This window comes from Plasmodium reichenowi, chromosome 6 (assembly GCF_001601855.1).
Source record: "Plasmodium reichenowi strain SY57 chromosome 6, whole genome shotgun sequence".
Classification (NCBI taxonomy): Eukaryota; Apicomplexa; class Aconoidasida; order Haemosporida; family Plasmodiidae; genus Plasmodium; species Plasmodium reichenowi.
In genome coordinates this window covers 97623-116104 of record NC_033651.1, presented here as the reverse complement: position 1 = coordinate 116104, position 18482 = coordinate 97623, and the positions used below count along the sequence as shown (strand labels likewise).

At 19.4% G+C, this 18482-nt stretch overlaps 3 protein-coding genes across 3 annotated transcripts; 2 read left to right on the top strand and 1 right to left on the bottom strand.

Annotated features, from left to right (window-relative positions):
• Nucleotides 1–214: 214 nt before the first annotated feature.
• Nucleotides 215–759, bottom strand: PRSY57_0602800 (mitochondrial ribosomal protein L41, putative; the record flags this gene model as incomplete). Its single annotated transcript, XM_012906404.2, has 3 exons — nucleotides 215–295; nucleotides 438–502; nucleotides 624–759. The coding sequence occupies 3 exons, from the start codon at nucleotides 757–759 to the stop codon at nucleotides 215–217; spliced, it is 282 nt and encodes a 93-aa protein (XP_012761858.1).
• Nucleotides 760–3593: 2834 nt separating this feature from the next.
• PRSY57_0602700 (SPE2-interacting protein) lies at nucleotides 3594–9704 on the top strand (the record flags this gene model as incomplete). Its single annotated transcript, XM_012906403.2, has 1 exon — nucleotides 3594–9704. One exon carries the CDS (start codon nucleotides 3594–3596, stop codon nucleotides 9702–9704), a length of 6111 nt encoding a protein of 2036 aa, XP_012761857.2.
• A 1447-nt stretch (nucleotides 9705–11151) lies between these two features.
• On the top strand, nucleotides 11152–17190 carry PRSY57_0602600 (hypothetical protein; the record flags this gene model as incomplete). The annotated part of the gene is made up of 1 exon (XM_012906402.2): nucleotides 11152–17190. The coding sequence occupies one exon, from the start codon at nucleotides 11152–11154 to the stop codon at nucleotides 17188–17190; it is 6039 nt and encodes a 2012-aa protein (XP_012761856.2).
• Nucleotides 17191–18482: the final 1292 nt, after the last annotated feature.

The window sequence follows — 18482 nt, the reverse complement described above, 5'->3', positions numbered from 1 at the left end:
AAAAAAAAAAAAAAAAAAAAAAAAAAAAAAAAAAAAAATACTATGACTATCATAAAATATATAATATATATATATATATATATATATATATTTTTTGATGGTGTCCCAGTTATGAGTTTGTTAGATTCCTTTTTTTTTTTTATTTTATATATATATATATATTAAAATATGATAATCAAATTTAAAAATGATGAAATATTATACCAAGAACATTTTAGGTTAAAACTTTTCTTTTTGGCCCTAGTTGTTTTTTCATAACAATTAAAGGTGTTTTTTTTGATACATATGGTTTTAACTATTAAAAAAAAAAAAAAAAAAAAAATTATAAATATATAATATAAATGGGGATACTACATCTTTTTAAATAAAATATGTAGCGAGATATTAGTTTTGTTATTTTTATAACATTCTGTTTTTTATTTATTTTCCGTATTTACCTGGCAGTCCGTCAAATCAGGGACTCGATAATTTGGTACGAGCATTTTGTTAATTATAAAGAAACCTAATTGAAAAAAAATAGAACAAAATAAAATAAAATAAATCGAAGCAATAATATATATATATATATATATATATATTTATCCTTGTGTGTATATTTCATTTTTTTTTCCTTTGTAAGATACCTTTTTTTGTATGTTTTCCCAGGCCTATAGCTCCAAATCCTTTCTTAAAACCAACTGGAGCATATTTCGCTATTAATGGACCTTTGCCTTTACTCGGCCCCATTTTAGCAAATCTTATAAAGTTTAACCTTATCATTTTATGAATAAATAAAAAAATAATTAAATAAATAAATAAATATATATATATATATATATATATTTCTTTATTTGAATTTATAGTTTTATTTAATTGAGAATTAATTATTGTAATTGTACATTTAATATATATCCACAAATATAAACATATTAATTTTTTTTTTTTTTTTTTTTTTTAAGATGGAAATAGTATAGTATTTTTTATAAAAGTAAAAGATGTTCTTCGCATGAATTATAAATTAAAGAATACAAATATAAATAGCTACACAATTTTTAGAAAAAAAAAAAAAATATATATATATATATATATATATTGTGCATATTAGAAAAAAAAAAAAAAATAAAATAAATTGACCAAGTACCTATCCGAATTACATTATTTATTTGGGATAGTATATATTTATATTTATCAGTTCTTAGATAAAAATATGAAAAAGAACAAAGATTAAATTTTTCTTTTATTTTACATATTTGACACCTGAATTAACACAAATAACATAAAGGAATAAAAAAATAAAAATATATATTTTTTTACAATTCATAGAAATTTTTACATAATTGACCTTTTCATATTTTCCCTTCTTATCATATTAAAGGAAATATTTGTAAATATACACTCATACATAGATATGGTTGTTTTTTTGTTTTTTTGTTTTCTTCTCAATATTTACAATATATATTATTATTTAAACATATTAACATAATATATATTATAATAAGAGTAATGGAATAATATTTTTTTTTTTTAGTAAAATTAATTTTTCATCGCTTTATTGAAAAAATATATATAAGTTAAAATACAAACTTATTATGATATTAAGAAAAAGTAATAAAACCGTTGACAAAGAATAAAAAAAAAAAAAAAAAAAAAAAAAATTAAAAGAACTGAAATTTTATATATATATATATATATATATATATATATGTGAACATTTTATTTATTATTATTATTTAATTTTTTTTTTGATATTATGTGTTTGTTATAATTTCTTGAAATTATTATATATAGCGTATTTTAAAAACGTGTGAAACAGAAGCAAAGAACACTCATTATGATATATATAAAAAAATAAGTTATATGGAAAATATTTTATTATTAAGAATATATAACCATTAATAAAATTATTGCAATTTTTATATGTTCATATATGTATTTATGTATGTATTACTTTTTATATGTTAAGATATTAAATTTCTATTACTAAAAAAGAAAAAGAAAAAATTAAACGTTTCCACATATGTATATTTTTTGAATACTCATAATTATTTATCTGTAAAAATTAAAAAGTATAATTTGTGAATTCAAAATAATAAATATATATTAATATATTATATGTATATGCTAAAAAATTTCTTATGGATAGACCATAAATAAATAAATATACACATATATATATATATATATATATAAGTTCGCATGTCTTTTTTTATAATATTGACATACGTATATTTATATTTATAATTATATTTATATGTATTTTTTTTTTTTTTTTTTCATTGTGCACATTGCTTGCATGGAAATACGGAACGAAATAAAAAAATAAAAAAATAAAAAAAGGAATATTGACCTTTGGAAATATGTGTAAATTTCCTGTGTGCAAAAAGAATAAAAAAATAAATATACACACATATATATATATATATATAATCATACACGTTAATTTATTTTTATTTATGTATTTATTTTTTCTTTCATACGGGTTTGCTTTTTTCCTTTTGATTATACTAATTTTTCTTAAAAATAAAGACAATGTTAAATAATTAGGTTTGTATTTCAAATTATCATATAATTGGTATATGTAAATAAAGCATATTATTATATGTGTATAAATATGTGATAATATGTATATATATATATATATATATATATATATATAAATATATATATTTTTTTAATATTTTGCATGCAGTATTTTATAAAATATATAAATACACATATATATATTTTTATATCTTTTTATATCTTATTATTTTTATTGTTAATTTTTTTTTAATATGTAAATTTTGATTATATCGTGAATATTTCTTTGTTTAATTATTTGTTTATTTCATTTTATTTTTAACCTGTTTATTTTTTTGTTTTTTTTTTAACACTTATTTTTAATTTGTTTTTTTATTATTATTATTTTTTTAAATATCCTAACAAAAAATTTATTTGTTATACATTAGTATTCTAGAATTTTCTTTAAAAAAATTTTTTTTGTTTCTAATTTGATTTTTAAGAAACAATTTAAAAATAAAAGAAGGAAAAAAAAAAAGAAAAAAAAAAAAAGAAAAAAAAATATTATATATATATATATATATATATATATTTGTTTTTTTAATTTGTTTTATTTTTTGTTATTTCTTATTTGTTATTTGTTTTTTAGTATTTCTTTATTTTTTTTTGTAGTATAATTTTATTTTCAATTATATTTTAATTATCTATATTTTTTATGTTTCCTATTTTATGTTTGAGCCTAAGGTGCATATAAAAATATATGTGTATAATAAATTTGCATACGTCTTAATTTTATAACTTTTGTATTTATTAATAGACAATATAAATATAAATATAAATATATATATAAATATATATATATATATATATATATTGTATGTGCATACATGTGCTTGACCGTTTTCTCTATTAATAAAATACAATAAGATATATGTACATATTATATATATATATATATATATATATATATATATATATATATATTTTTTATCATATCTGTGTATATATTATGTTTAAGGGGTTAATATAAATGAACCAATAATTTAAAAATTTTCATTTAATTTAATTTTTTTTTATTTTTTTTTTTTTTCATTGTAATAATATTTATAAAAACAATGGAAGATAATTTAGTTAAAGAATCAAACGAAATAATTGGTTCTTGTACCGTTGATGGTGTACATAGTAGTATTATGCAGAAGAATATGTGTTCTTCTGATATAATATTAGATGATACGAATAGTAAATCATTATGCGATAGTAATAAGTTAAAGAAAGATAATGAAAAAGGAATTGATGAGAATATAAAAGAAACTAGTACCTGTACATATACGGTCGACGAGAATGTAATGAAAAGTAATGAAGAAAAGAATGACGAGGATGACGATGGTAGCAATAATGTGGATGTAGTAGGCGATAATATTGGTAATTTACCAAACGAAAATATGGACAATAGAAACAAGAATGATAATAATAATAATAATAATAATAATAATATACAATATGATAATGTCAACAATAATAATAATATACAATATGATAATGTCAACAATAATAATAATATACAATATGATAATATCAACAATAATAATAATGTACAATATGACAATGTCATAAACAATGATAGTAATAATATTCAATATAACAACAATAATAATAATAATAATAATAATATTAATAATAATGATAGTGGGGCGTATAGCCATAGTAACGACATTTTCAACAGCAATATTAATCAGATAGTACCATTTGTTAATAATGCAAATAATGAAGAGCAAAACAAAATGAGAGAACACATAGGTAGCCAAGAACCAGTCATATTAATAGACAAAATAGAAAGATGTCTAGTTGTTGAATGGTATGAAAATAATATTCGTAGAGAACAAAGAATATCATATAAAAAATATGGTAATGATAAAGCAAAATTAAGAGCTAAAGAATTAATTGAGAAATTAAAATCTGGAATAACCTTTGAACAATTATATCCTGATAAAGGACCGCCTATAGTACGCGTCTTTGAAAATGTAGGTGTTTATAATGTATCATTAATTAGAGATAGAATTGAAAGAGAATGGAGAGTAGAGTGGTTAGAGAATGGTGTTCCTATGAAAGCTAGATGGTCATGTAAAAAAGTAGGTAATGATGAAGCACAAAAAAGAGCTGATACATTTGCTCAAAGTATGATAAAAGGTATTTTTAATCCTATATTGTTACATAAAGCAACAGGTACAAGATTTTCTAGATCTGATAAATCTGTTGTGAAGATTAATGTTTATATGAATAAAAATATAAAATGTTTAACTAATGGTATAGAAGATGATCATAACACAGATAATAATAATAATAATAATAATAATAATGTTGTGAAAACATTTTCAATCAAAGGAGAAATACCAAGTAGCTCTTTGAATCATAAAGTTACAAGAAGTTATAGAAGAAGAAAAAAAAAAAATGATATAAATAATGCCATGGAGCTACAAAATAGAAATGTAAGAAGCATGACATATTTGGTAAATAATAATAACTCGTATTTAAATCATAGTAATAATATGAACCCTAATTTGTGTAATATGAATCTTATGGATTATCAAATGAATGAAATATATCAGGGAAATAATATGTCTAATATGATGTTGTTAGAAAATAATATGAAGAACATGATACATCATAACAATATGAATAATGACCTTTTGTTAAATTCGGATTTATATAATGATAAAAAGAGAACTAGAAGTAGTCGAACGACTAGAAAGAGAAATATATGTAAAACTGAAAAATCTATGATAACAAAGAATGGTAATAAATATATGATAAATAATGATATAGATATTAATGATAAAAATATACAAATGAATAAAAATGATATATTAGTAAATACTTATTTAGTAAAAAATGAATTATGTAATAACTATCAAAATGAAACTAATAATAATAATAATAATATTATTATGATGATGAATAATAATAATAATAAAAAGGTAAAGACACAATTAAATAATAATATAAAAAATAGTTATTATATACCAAGTGAACAATATGAAATGTTTTGTTCAGCTAATAATATTGTTAGTGGTAATAGAAATAAAAGAGGAAATAAAAGTGCATACAAAATAACAAAAAATAGTAAGAATAATGATTTTGTTAATTATAATAATATATCGAATACTATTCCAGACAATGTAACAGATGAAGTCCAAAACTATCAGTATATGTTAAATGATAATATGAATGGAGAATATTTAAATCTAAATGAGTATCCTATGAGAAATACAGAAGATGGTGTTGATAATTATTATCAGAATAAAAATTATTATTATCTTTATAATAATAACAATGGAATGTTAGTGAAAACATATGTAGTTGATCAAGAAGGAAATCATAACCTTGTTAAAAATAATAATTTTGTTAAAATAGAGAATGCGGATTATCTTTATGGTGGTGCATCTACAAATAGATGTCAACCACTTGGGGATAAAAGAATTAATAACAATTATGATTCATCTTCAAATAAATATAAACAAAACATGTTAGAATATAATAATTATTATAATTTAAATGTGGATAAAAAAGGTATGAATTTTACAGGATCTGTATCTAGTTTGGACGCAAAGAAAAAGAAAAGAAAAAATTCTAGATCTTCGAAAAGTCGTAACACGTTAGAAGCTCCATATGATAATTATACTATAAACTATAATGTTGCGTGTACTAAAGATAAAAGAGGTAAAAATAAAAAAGACACCTGCGAGAATATTAATGATAATATATACGAGAATAGAAATAATCATGAGACTTTAGTCGGTGCGAGGAGAAGAACAAAAAGGGTAATAGCAACAAGAAAAAAAAAAAATGGAAGAGGAAAATATAAAAATAATGATAACGAAGATAATAATGATATAGATGGCAATGAGAAAAATATTGGAAATGAAAAGGATAAAGAAAATTATGAAGAAAAAATTGAACAAGGATATATTAAAGAGGAATATGTAGTACATGGTTGTGAAGATGAAGTAAAAGGTTTGGAAGAAAATAAGGGTAGAAAAAGAAGAAGAATAAAATCATCAAAATTTTATGATAATGATGAATATATATATTCGTTGGATAAAACATATAATAAAAAAAAAGCATCACAATATAATAATGATAATGATAATAATAATAATAATAATAATAACAATAACAATAACAATAATGATAATAACAATTATGGTAATACTATGGTACAGAATGAATTTAATAGATATATTATGAATAACAATAATTATATGATAATGAATAATATGAATACAAACAATATGCTGAACAATGAGGGTCATCATTTAAATAATAACATATATTGTAAGAATGAAATGCAAAGCGTTTCATTTAATAATATTAGTGGAGAAAATATGAATATGACGAATATACCAAATATAGTAAACATGAACAATTTAACAAATATAAATTCTGCGTATAATGTAAAAAGCATAGAAAATTATAATAATGGTGATAAAATGAATAACCACCCTAGTTTTGTAAATAATTGTATAGAATTTGTTGAGAATCCAAGAGGTTATAGAGTTCCATATGAATATCAATCACAGAGATTTTATGAATATTTCGAGGTACCATTAAATTCACGTAAGGAATTTGAAATGCAGCAAAAATATTTCGCGAACTTATTTTCATTACATATATTGGCAGTTGGATGGAATGTAAATAAAGGGGATGGTATGGAGAATAATAATATCCCCCAATTGACTGATCAAAATATGATACCAAATGGTAATAATAATAATAATAATAATAATACTTACGAACTTGTACCATATAGTGAGAAAGAGAATATTATGAATAATAAAGAATTGTTATCATCAAAGGAACAAATTAATGGACCATATATTCCTTATAATTATAAACCTATATATCATGTTGAACCATTTAGTTCTGATGTAAATAATAATATGAATAGTAATTGTAATTATTATATTGACTTAGAAAATATGAATAGTGCTAAGATTGACGGTAAGGAATATACATATAATGAAGTTCAGACAATGAATAATTATAGAGCAATAAATAAAAAAGAAAGTCTTGAAAATGTAGCTAACTATGAAAATATGATGAATTATGATAATATTTCAAATTATAATAATCCAGATGATGTAATAATAAACCAAAGAAGCAACGTTGCTAATATTAGTGATCATAATAATAATTTGAATAATATATCTGCTGTGAATGATGTGCATAATATAATAGATAAAAATAATATGAACCATATTCAATATTATAACGATATGAATAATAACATAACAAATTATGCTAACATGAATGCAATACAAAATATAAATAATATGAATCCAATAATGATAGATCCAAATAACAATGCTGATTCTGTGGAAGAGTTTTATGATGCAATCGATGGATGTAATGTGGTTGATACGAATTATATGGTAGGTACAAACAATATGGTTGATCAAATTCATTTTAATGATGTAACTAGTAATGTAGGAAATATGAATAATAATCTAACCAATCTTAGTAATCCTTATAATAGCGTAAAAGTAATAAACGACTTGAACAATACGGGTGAAATGAATAATAATATGATCAATTTAAATAATAAAAATGAAATGACTGGTTTAGGTAATATGAATGATAATGTACATATTAATAATGTATCTGTTATAAAAGAAAATGGTAATTCCAATAGTTCAAAGGAAATGAATCATATGAATATGGAGAAGTTGTATGTATCCAAAATGAATTATCCCACAAATGATTTAATACACATGAACAACAACAATAATAATAATAATAATAATAATAATAACAACAACAATAATAATAATAATAATAATAATAATAATAATAATAGCAATGTGAATGTAGTAGGTATCGAAAACGGTGTTAATAGCACAGTATATGATAATATGAATAATTATATACCTATGAATACAATTAACGTGAATTATATGAATGACAGTAGAAGTGATTTAATGAATGGAAAGAATAATATAAATGTGGAATATAAAAATGTAAGAGGTTATGATGAAATATTATCTAATGGGTCGGATATGATATCTTATAACATGTCTGGATTAAATCATTTTAGTGATAATAGATATAGAAATGATATGGATCCACTCGGTAAAACAAACATTTTGAATAATCATAACAATATTGGAAGTGTAAACATATATAATAATCAAACGGATTTAATAAATAACTATTATAATAATAATAATAATAATAATAATAATAATAATAACAAATATGCAAATATAAATTCTAGTGATATGTACAAAGAACAATATTATAACACACATATGAATCATCTTATAAATGATAATAAGGAAATATCTAATAATTTTGATGATTCAAAAAAGAATGTTAAAGGAATAACAAATGGTGATAACAAAGATTTATTAAATGTTCATAATAATGCAAATATAAAAATTAATAATACATGTAACATTAATGATACCTTAAACATGTTGCAAGAAAATAATATCGCAACAAATAACAAGGATCTACAGGTTATTAATAAAAATACGGTGTTAACATATACATGTAATAATGATGATATGATAAATAGTTTCAATGGTGTTAATGATTTATCAAATGATCCAAATGATGGCGCATTAAATGATAATAGAAAAAATGAGCCTTCATTTATTAATACTAATATTAATGTTAATAATACGAACAAAAATAAGGTAAACGGAGATAATGACATAGAGAGCACTACACTTTTAGGTGAGGATAATAAGAATAAAATAAATGAAAAAACAATACATAGTAATAGTATTTACAAGAATTGTAATGGAAGTTCCGACGACGCTAATGTTCCATATGAAAATTCGGATCATTTATATTTTATGGAAAAAGAAAAATATGCTAGTGATAATGTAGTAAATAGAAATGCTCATAATCAATTTAAAGATTCATATTATAATTTATTAAGTAATGAAGATGTAAATAATAATATAATTAATGAAAATAATAATAATAGTGATGATATGTCATGTAATCAATATATGAAAAAAAATAACAATACAAGTAATAAAATAATAAAAGAAATGAATAATTATGATTTTTATTCTAATAAAAAAATGATAGATAAATTGAGATCAACTTCAAATTCTAGTACAATAAATACGGAATACTTACCTAGTAATTTGTTAAATTCAATAAGTATCAATAATGTGTCACAATCTAATCAGATAAATGAACATGTAGACAAATAAACAAGGATACATATTTATACGTATCTTTTTTTTTTTTTTTTTTTATAAATATCTATTTTTTTTTTTTTTTGTTTTTTTAGTAATTTTATATAAAATAAACCAAAATTATATAAAATGTAAAATATAAAGCAATAAGTTGTATAGTTAACATAAAAAATGTAACACATATATAGAATTATATATATTGATATATATATATATATATATATATATATGTATATATGGAAGAGTTATTCTTTTTGCATTATAATAAAATGTTATTTTTTTTAAATATTTTTTCTCAAATATATATATATATATATATATATTTTATCATATATATACATATATATGTGTAATATTTCTTTATTTTATTTTTCTATTTTGTAAAATTGTATGTTGAACTTTTAAAATGATTAAAACTTTAAAATTATAAAAATATGATTATAACATAAAATATTTTATATATAATAAATAAAAGTAAAAAGAGCTTCATTTTTATGTTTCTTTTTCCTAATAATAGTATAATATAAATAAAAATATATATATATATATATATATATATATATATATATATATGTGTGAGGTAAATTTTTATCTTTATATAAATATTTACCTTCTTCAGGATAATACAAAAATGTATTATATGATATATATTTAAAATGTATATGTATTGTTTTATTATTATATTTTTTTTAACCTTATGTATAATCAAAAATATAAATTATAAGTATATTATTAAATGAAGTAGTTTTATTATATATAGGAAAAAAAAAAAAAAAAAAAAAAAAGAAATTCATATATGTTATAAAATATTAATGGGTTATTTATTAAAGAATAAACAAACGAAGTATCATATTCATAATATTAAATATATATATATATATATATATATATGTGTAATATATATGAAAGTCGTCTATCACATATCTGTAATTTTTTTTTTCTTATTTATAATATCAATATGAGATTAAAAAAAAAAAAAAAAAAAAAAAGGTCCACATATATATATATATATATATATACTTGTTGATTATCAAATTTTATATTTTAAAAATATAGAAAATAATGAGTGTGTTGATCTTTTAAAAGAATTATGTATACACTTTCGTGATATATAAAAATATATATGTTATATATTCATTATATGAGAGAATGAACATAATATAGTTAAATTTTTTAAAATGAATAAAAAGAAAAAAAATATATATATATATTTATATTTATACATATTTATATTTGTATATATATTTTTTACTGTACTTATATTTTTATAATACATAAATATACATATGATATATATATATATATATATATATATATATATATATATATATATATATATATATAATTATAGTTTAATGTGAAGGAAAAAAAAGATTTCTTTATTTATCTTATATATGTTATATATTATATATATATATATATATTTAATATATAGCCTTCTAAATGAGAACAATAAGAGATGATGAAAAGTTTTTTGTTTAAAAATATTAGTAAATATGATCAAGAATATAAAAACAAATATAAATATCTTGATATAGGGAAAGACTGTTATAAAAATAAAAGCCTATTTTTACAATTACGTAATCATATTTCTATATACAAGAAATTAAAAGTAGAAATAGGTAATGTCCATAAAAATAAAGTATTTTACAATATATATCCTAATAACTTTTGTAGAAGTAAAAACATAATTAAAGCAGATTATATTTATAACAAAAAAAGAGTATTGTTCTCATCATATAACAAATTATATAATAGAAATATAACAAAACTTATTAGGGGGTGTCAAAAAAGTGAGCACATTAAGAAAAAGAATATTTTGTTATTAGAAGATAAGTATAGAGAGAAAAGGATATTTGATTTGATTGATTACGAATTAAAGGAAAATAGAACAAACCAATGTAATTGTGCTATTAATAATAAAGATAAGTATAAGTGTAAGTGTGAGTGTGTGAGTGTGAGTGAAAGTAAGCTTATGAATGAGAGTAAGATTAAGAATAATAATATTATTAATAATTACTATATAAATTCAGATAGCATTCAATATAATAAATGTGCTGGACAAGACATCTGTAGTGTTAATATAAAGAAACACTATATTAATAATTATTATCACATATTTTATTACAATCCATATAAAATGAGAACAATACGATTTAGTAATTTTGCTCAAGCAGCTATTTCTTTAAAGAAAGATACATGTATAAAATTTTCAAAACTTAACTTAAGTGATTTGTTATTATTTATAAATAAGAATTTATTAGAAGACGATATTGACATAAAGACTTGGAACAATTTATTTGTTCATATAGATAAACTGATATCTAAAAAGACAAAGAATGAAGAACAAAAAGTAGAGATCTCTTTTTTTTTTGATGGGCTAACAAATTATGAATGCTATGTACTTATAGATAATCTTAAAGATATTGAAGAGTGCGTAAAAAATAATATTTGTGATAGTATATTTTTGGAATGTTTTGTTAATAGTTTGAAGAATAGGGATATAACGTTTTGGTATGAGAGGAAGAGACATGAACATTGTGGGAAAGAAGATGTAAAACTATTAGAAAAATGTAATAATAATAATAAGAAGAAGGAGAAGAAGACGAATGATGATGGTTATGATGATGATAGACATAGTATGATAAATAAGGAGAATAAAGAAAATAAAAGAAATGAAAGTAAAATAAAATCATATATAAAGAAAAATATAAAGGGGTTTTTAAATATATCAACAAGTGAAAAAAGTAATAATATGCCTAATAATAATATGAATAATAATAATATGCCTAATAATAATATGCCTAATAATAATATGCCTAATAATAATATGCAAAATAATAATATGCCTAATAATAATATGCAAAATAATAATATGCAAAATAATAATATGCAAAATAATAATATGCATAATAATAATGATGATAAAAGAAAAGGTGATTTAATTAAAAGATATGTTAATGATAATATAAATAGAAATGAAAAAAATGATAAGATATGTGATAGATCAAAAATTTGTTCAAGAAATATTAAGGATGTAAGAATGATTAAGAAATGGTTTAATCTTCTTAGTTATTTTAATAACAAATCTGAATTTATAATAATAATAAAGGAATATTTAAATAAAATATTTCGACAAAATATTGATGAATTAATAGATATAAATTATTTTTCTAAAACGGTACATTATTTAACAAATCAAATTAATAGTAAAAGTATTCATGCTATAATATATACATATGAGAAGAAATTAGATTTAATGAAATCATATGATTTTAGTTATAGTTTAATAATATTATTAAGATTTTTAATATTAAATCATAATTTATTTAATAAAATCATTGATTATGCTATTGATGATCCTTTTAAAAAATTCGAGGAAGCAAAATATTTTATTCGTTTTATTAAAAGTATAGATAGATATCCATTAATATATCCTAATGATATAATTTATAATAGTACAGAATTATTTCAAAAGAGTATGAATGATTTATATAATTTTACATTTACCATATTTATAAAAAAATTAAGTATGAAATTAAATGATTATAATATATCTAATTTATTATTTATATCTGAATGTTTAAGTGAAGTTATATTTATACCTAATACACAAAATAACATATTACATATATTTATTAATAAATTAAGATATCATATAAATAATTCAATAGATATATTATCAGTGGATAATTATATGTTAATACGCCTTTTTAAAATATCATCTATTTTTTCATTTGTACCAGAAATGGAAGTATATATAAAAAGTATTAGAAATAAGAAAGAGCATGATTTTATGAAACCTAAAGACTTTATACATCATATGAATTGTAAGGGATATGTAAGGACTCCAAAGTTGGTAATGGATTATAGAAACTATCTAAGAAGTAATAGGAAGAGTGGTAGACACACTATAGCTGTTATGAATACTAATTATGTCAAGATGGAAAATATATATAATACTAATAAAAATAAAAATGATATATATTTTATGCATGACATACAAAATGATGAATTCCTATATGATATAAAGGAACAAAAAGATAAAATTCGTGAGTATGATCATACAAATGAAGAGTGTGCATATATTAATAATGTTCATATTGATATGGATAATAATAACAACAAAAATAACAAAAATAACAACAATAATAATGATAATAATAATATGACTGTACAGAATGCTCATCTTAATGAACAATATGTAATTTCAAGAAATAAAGCTCAAACATACATCAATAATACAAAAAGTAAAATAAGTACGCTTTTATGTGGTAAGGTAAATGATATAGATAAAGAGGAACAACTTGATGAAATAAAAAATATTAATAATAATATATATAATAATAATAATAATAATAATAATAATAATTATATGAATCAATCTAACGAAAAAAATGATATTTATTATAATGACAAAGAGAATATTTGCTATAATGACAAAATTAATAAAAATAAAAAAATTCTTAAACATCCAAATGAACATACTGTTAAGGACCTAATAACATCTACTGAACACCAGAAAAAAAAAAACTTATGTTTTAATTTAGAAAATGATAAAGTTATAAATTATTATTATTATGAAAGATCAGAACTATCTGAAGGAAGTCAAAGTAATAAATTTCGTACAGATTCGTGTCTTACACAATATGATTTGTTACAAGTAAAGGATGATAAAATTTTTGATTTAACAAATTATCTAATGAATTATAATATAAATCAAGATGTACATAAGAAATATAAAAAAAATAAATTCTTATTAAAAAATATTGTTTTATTATTATGTTCTCGAATAGATAAGAAATTAGAAGATATGATAAACGAAATGGAAAGTAAGAAAATAAATTTGTTGATCGAAAAAAATCAAAATAATAAAAAAAATATTCCTATGATTAAAGAACAATTAATTCAAGAAATAAAATATATTAACGAAATGAATAATGATAAAAAGAAAATAAATAATAATGAATATATTATTAATATGAATAAGGATAATAATAATAACATATCAAATTGTAATAATAAAAAAATGGAAGAATTATATAAAAATTATTTAATATTTTACGATATCAGTATTTTAAGTGACATAGTACAATTTAGCCATTTCTCTATTAATACAAATAAACATACGTATGAATTAATTAAATGTATAAAAAAAAGACTGGAAGAAATAATGAATTTTTATTATATAAAAAGTAATAAGCTTGAGGATGATGACATATTAGATGTTACAAATAGAATAAATTATATAAATGAGAATAAAAAGAAAAATGTTAATTCAAATGATCATTTAAAAAATTATACAGATACAAAGGAAGTTATATGTTATAAGGATAAACATATTAATGATGAAAAACACAAAAAAAATAAATATAATACATCTACTACATATAATATATCAAATATATCTAATTATAACAACACAAATACCGTTATAATAAAATATAAAGATAATAAAAATAATACAAATGAAGGTAATGTCGATGAAATAATGTTACAAAATATAACTACCTTCAAATTATATAATTTTTATTGTGCATGTCGAAATTTTAGTCCCTCATTTTTATTTGCGTTCTCAGATATTTTATTAAAACTTACACCTAAAATAAATGTTATAGATACTGAAAAGAATGTTGATTTATTTAATAAAAAGTATATTCAAAAAATAGAACATGTAAAAACATTTCAAAGAATTCGTAATAAAAACATAACAATTCCTTTTATAGTTTCCTTATTACATTCTTTAAAAATTATGATATCATCAAATTTATTCTTAACCAATAATTTATTAAATATGCATATAAGCACGATGGTTCAGTATGCATATTATGTTTTATTTTATTACTATTACAACAAGTATATGAAGATATGTCCAAATGACAAAATGTATAATAAAGAATGCGAGAAGGAAGTAAGGAATTATGAGAAATTATCATTACGTGATAATATTACAAATATGTTAAGGAGAAAAAAACAGAAAGATCAAAATAATGTGAACAATGTGAATAATAAGGTACATTCAAATGAGGATTCTTATAATAATACCAAGTATTTTGGTATGGTGGATAACATACAACTTGATAATAATGTAACAATGAAAGAGGGGGTCCTACAAAATGTTAATGATATAGATAAAAATAATGAACATATAGAAAAGTTAAATGTAAGTGTGGACACTCTGAAGTATAGAAATGAATATATTATGTATGACAGTGATGATGATAATAATAATAATAATGATATTAGTAATAATGATAATAATAATAATTTTCATAATAATAATTTTCATAATAATAATAATTTTCATAATAATAATAATTTTCATAATAATTGTGATAATATTTTAAAAGGTCATAATGATGATGAAGGCTCTGCTATTTCTAGTATAATAAAATTGAATAAAAAGAAAAACAAATCTTTGATAATCTTTGAAGATTTAACACTAGACGACTTGTGCAATATATATTTATGCTTGTGTAGCTCTTTATATTTTTTAAATAGAGCAGAAGAAAAATCTAACGAAATAAAACATTTAATTTATCTAGAACATAAATTTTTAAAATTGATTACAAAAATAAAGTATATGAAATATTTGTCAGATAATTTTATTTTCTTTTTATTTAAGGCTCCTTCTACATCTAAATTAGAACAAAAATTAGATGCTATTATTCCTTCTATAAAAATAAAAAATACAAAAAAGAAAAAAAGTATATCAGATATTTTTTCTTCAACTACCTATACTCAACCTATGCATATAATGAGTTTACCTGTAGCAACAGCTTTTTTTTTATGTAAAATAAAATTATCTATGTCATCAAGTGGTAGTAAAGAATTAAATATGTTAAGAATTGAGAATATAAAAAAATTATTTGATATATTAATTGATGATTATAAATTATTAACCAATTGTATTGAAGAGCTTTTTATAAATCCTATACAAAAGGGAAATAAAGACAAGACAAAATTAATAGACCAAAAAGAAGAAGATAATAATAAATCCTTGAATAATATTGGATCACCTAAATATACTCGAAAAGTACGTAAATATCCATATTTACCATATCTTATATCTAATAAGGTTTTGGTAAATCATAATGTCTATTTTAAAGCTCTTATAAGTGACATGTTTTTTGGTGTACATGAAGTAACAACATTATATGGCTTGCAAAATACATTATTGAAAACAGTAAAACATTTAGAAAATGCACAAGTGAATTTGAATGTTAATTATAAAATAACACAAATTCAACCTATGCATAATGATGTCCTTAATTATTTATCAGAACTTTCTAGTGTAGTTAAAGATTGCTTATATACCATATTTTTGTCACAGCCTTATATTCATAAATCTCCAAAGAAATACACAACAAAAAGTTTAGTTAATTATTTTATTAATAAATGTAGATTTGTGAGGGATTATAACATTTTTGATGATTCAAATAATAAGTCGTTTACTGATGCGAAGAGTCACAAATATATGACGAGAGAATTTTATAATTAATGTATAAAAGTAAGAAATGTTGCTTATGGTTATGTACAACAGGAGCAAGTGTGTAAAATACAAGCAGATTTTATTCATTATTATATATTAGTTGAAAGGTGTATCCTTATTGAATCTCCAATAAAATATACACCATCTGAATAAATGAATAAACAAATAACATAAAAAAACATAGATACATATATATAATATATATATATATATATATATATATATATATATATTATCCTCTTGACCTTTTTTTTCTTGTTTGATATTATACAATCTATTGGACATTTTTTATATAGAATGTTTTATATATATATATATATATTTTTTTTTTTATTTTTATTTTTTTTTTTTTTTTGTGTATAAAAAATATAAAATGGAACACATATATTATAAATATTTTATATATGTTCGCGTTTTCTTTCTTTATATATTACTTTTTTTTTTTTTTTTATATTTATTTATTTTTTTCATTCTATATGTTTTTGTTTGTTATATTATTTAACGATTTTATTTTTTTGATTATAATCTATTTGTTTAATGTTTCTTTTTAACTATTGTTGTTTGAGGTAAAAAAGATTCTATAAAGAAAAACAAAAAGATAAAAAAAAAAAAAATTAAACAAAAAATTAAACAAAAAAAAAAAAATAAATAAACAAAAGAATAAGCAAAACAGTATTTCTGTAATTTTATGATTTATATACATATATATAGAGTGATTTATTATTTCATAATAATAATAATTGATAAATATAAAATATTATATAATGATAAGTCTATACTTATTTATATAATATATATTTCTATATATATATATATATATATATATTGAAAAATAATTTTGAGTTAGACAAATATAAATCAAGAAATATATATACATATAGTGTACTATGTAAATATATTATATATATATATATATATATATATATATATATATGTATATATGTATTTATTTATATATACTTATTTTCATTTCCTATTTTCCTTTTTTTTAAAACATTATTATTATTTCACTTTATATTAAAATTATTTCCTGAGCATATATATATATATATATATATATTATTTTTAGTTTAATTCACTTTATGTTCTTTAAATAGTTTAAAATGAGTAAGTAACATTTGAAAAATGTTGATGTGTACTTATATAGTGTGTTAATATGGATAATTTAAAAAATGTAATAAATTTTGATAAAAAAAAAAAAAAAAAAAAAAAAAAAAAAAAAAAAATATTTATTTAAATAAAAAAAAAAAAAAAAAAAAAAAAAAAAAAAAAAAAAAAAATAAATAATTAAATAAAAATAA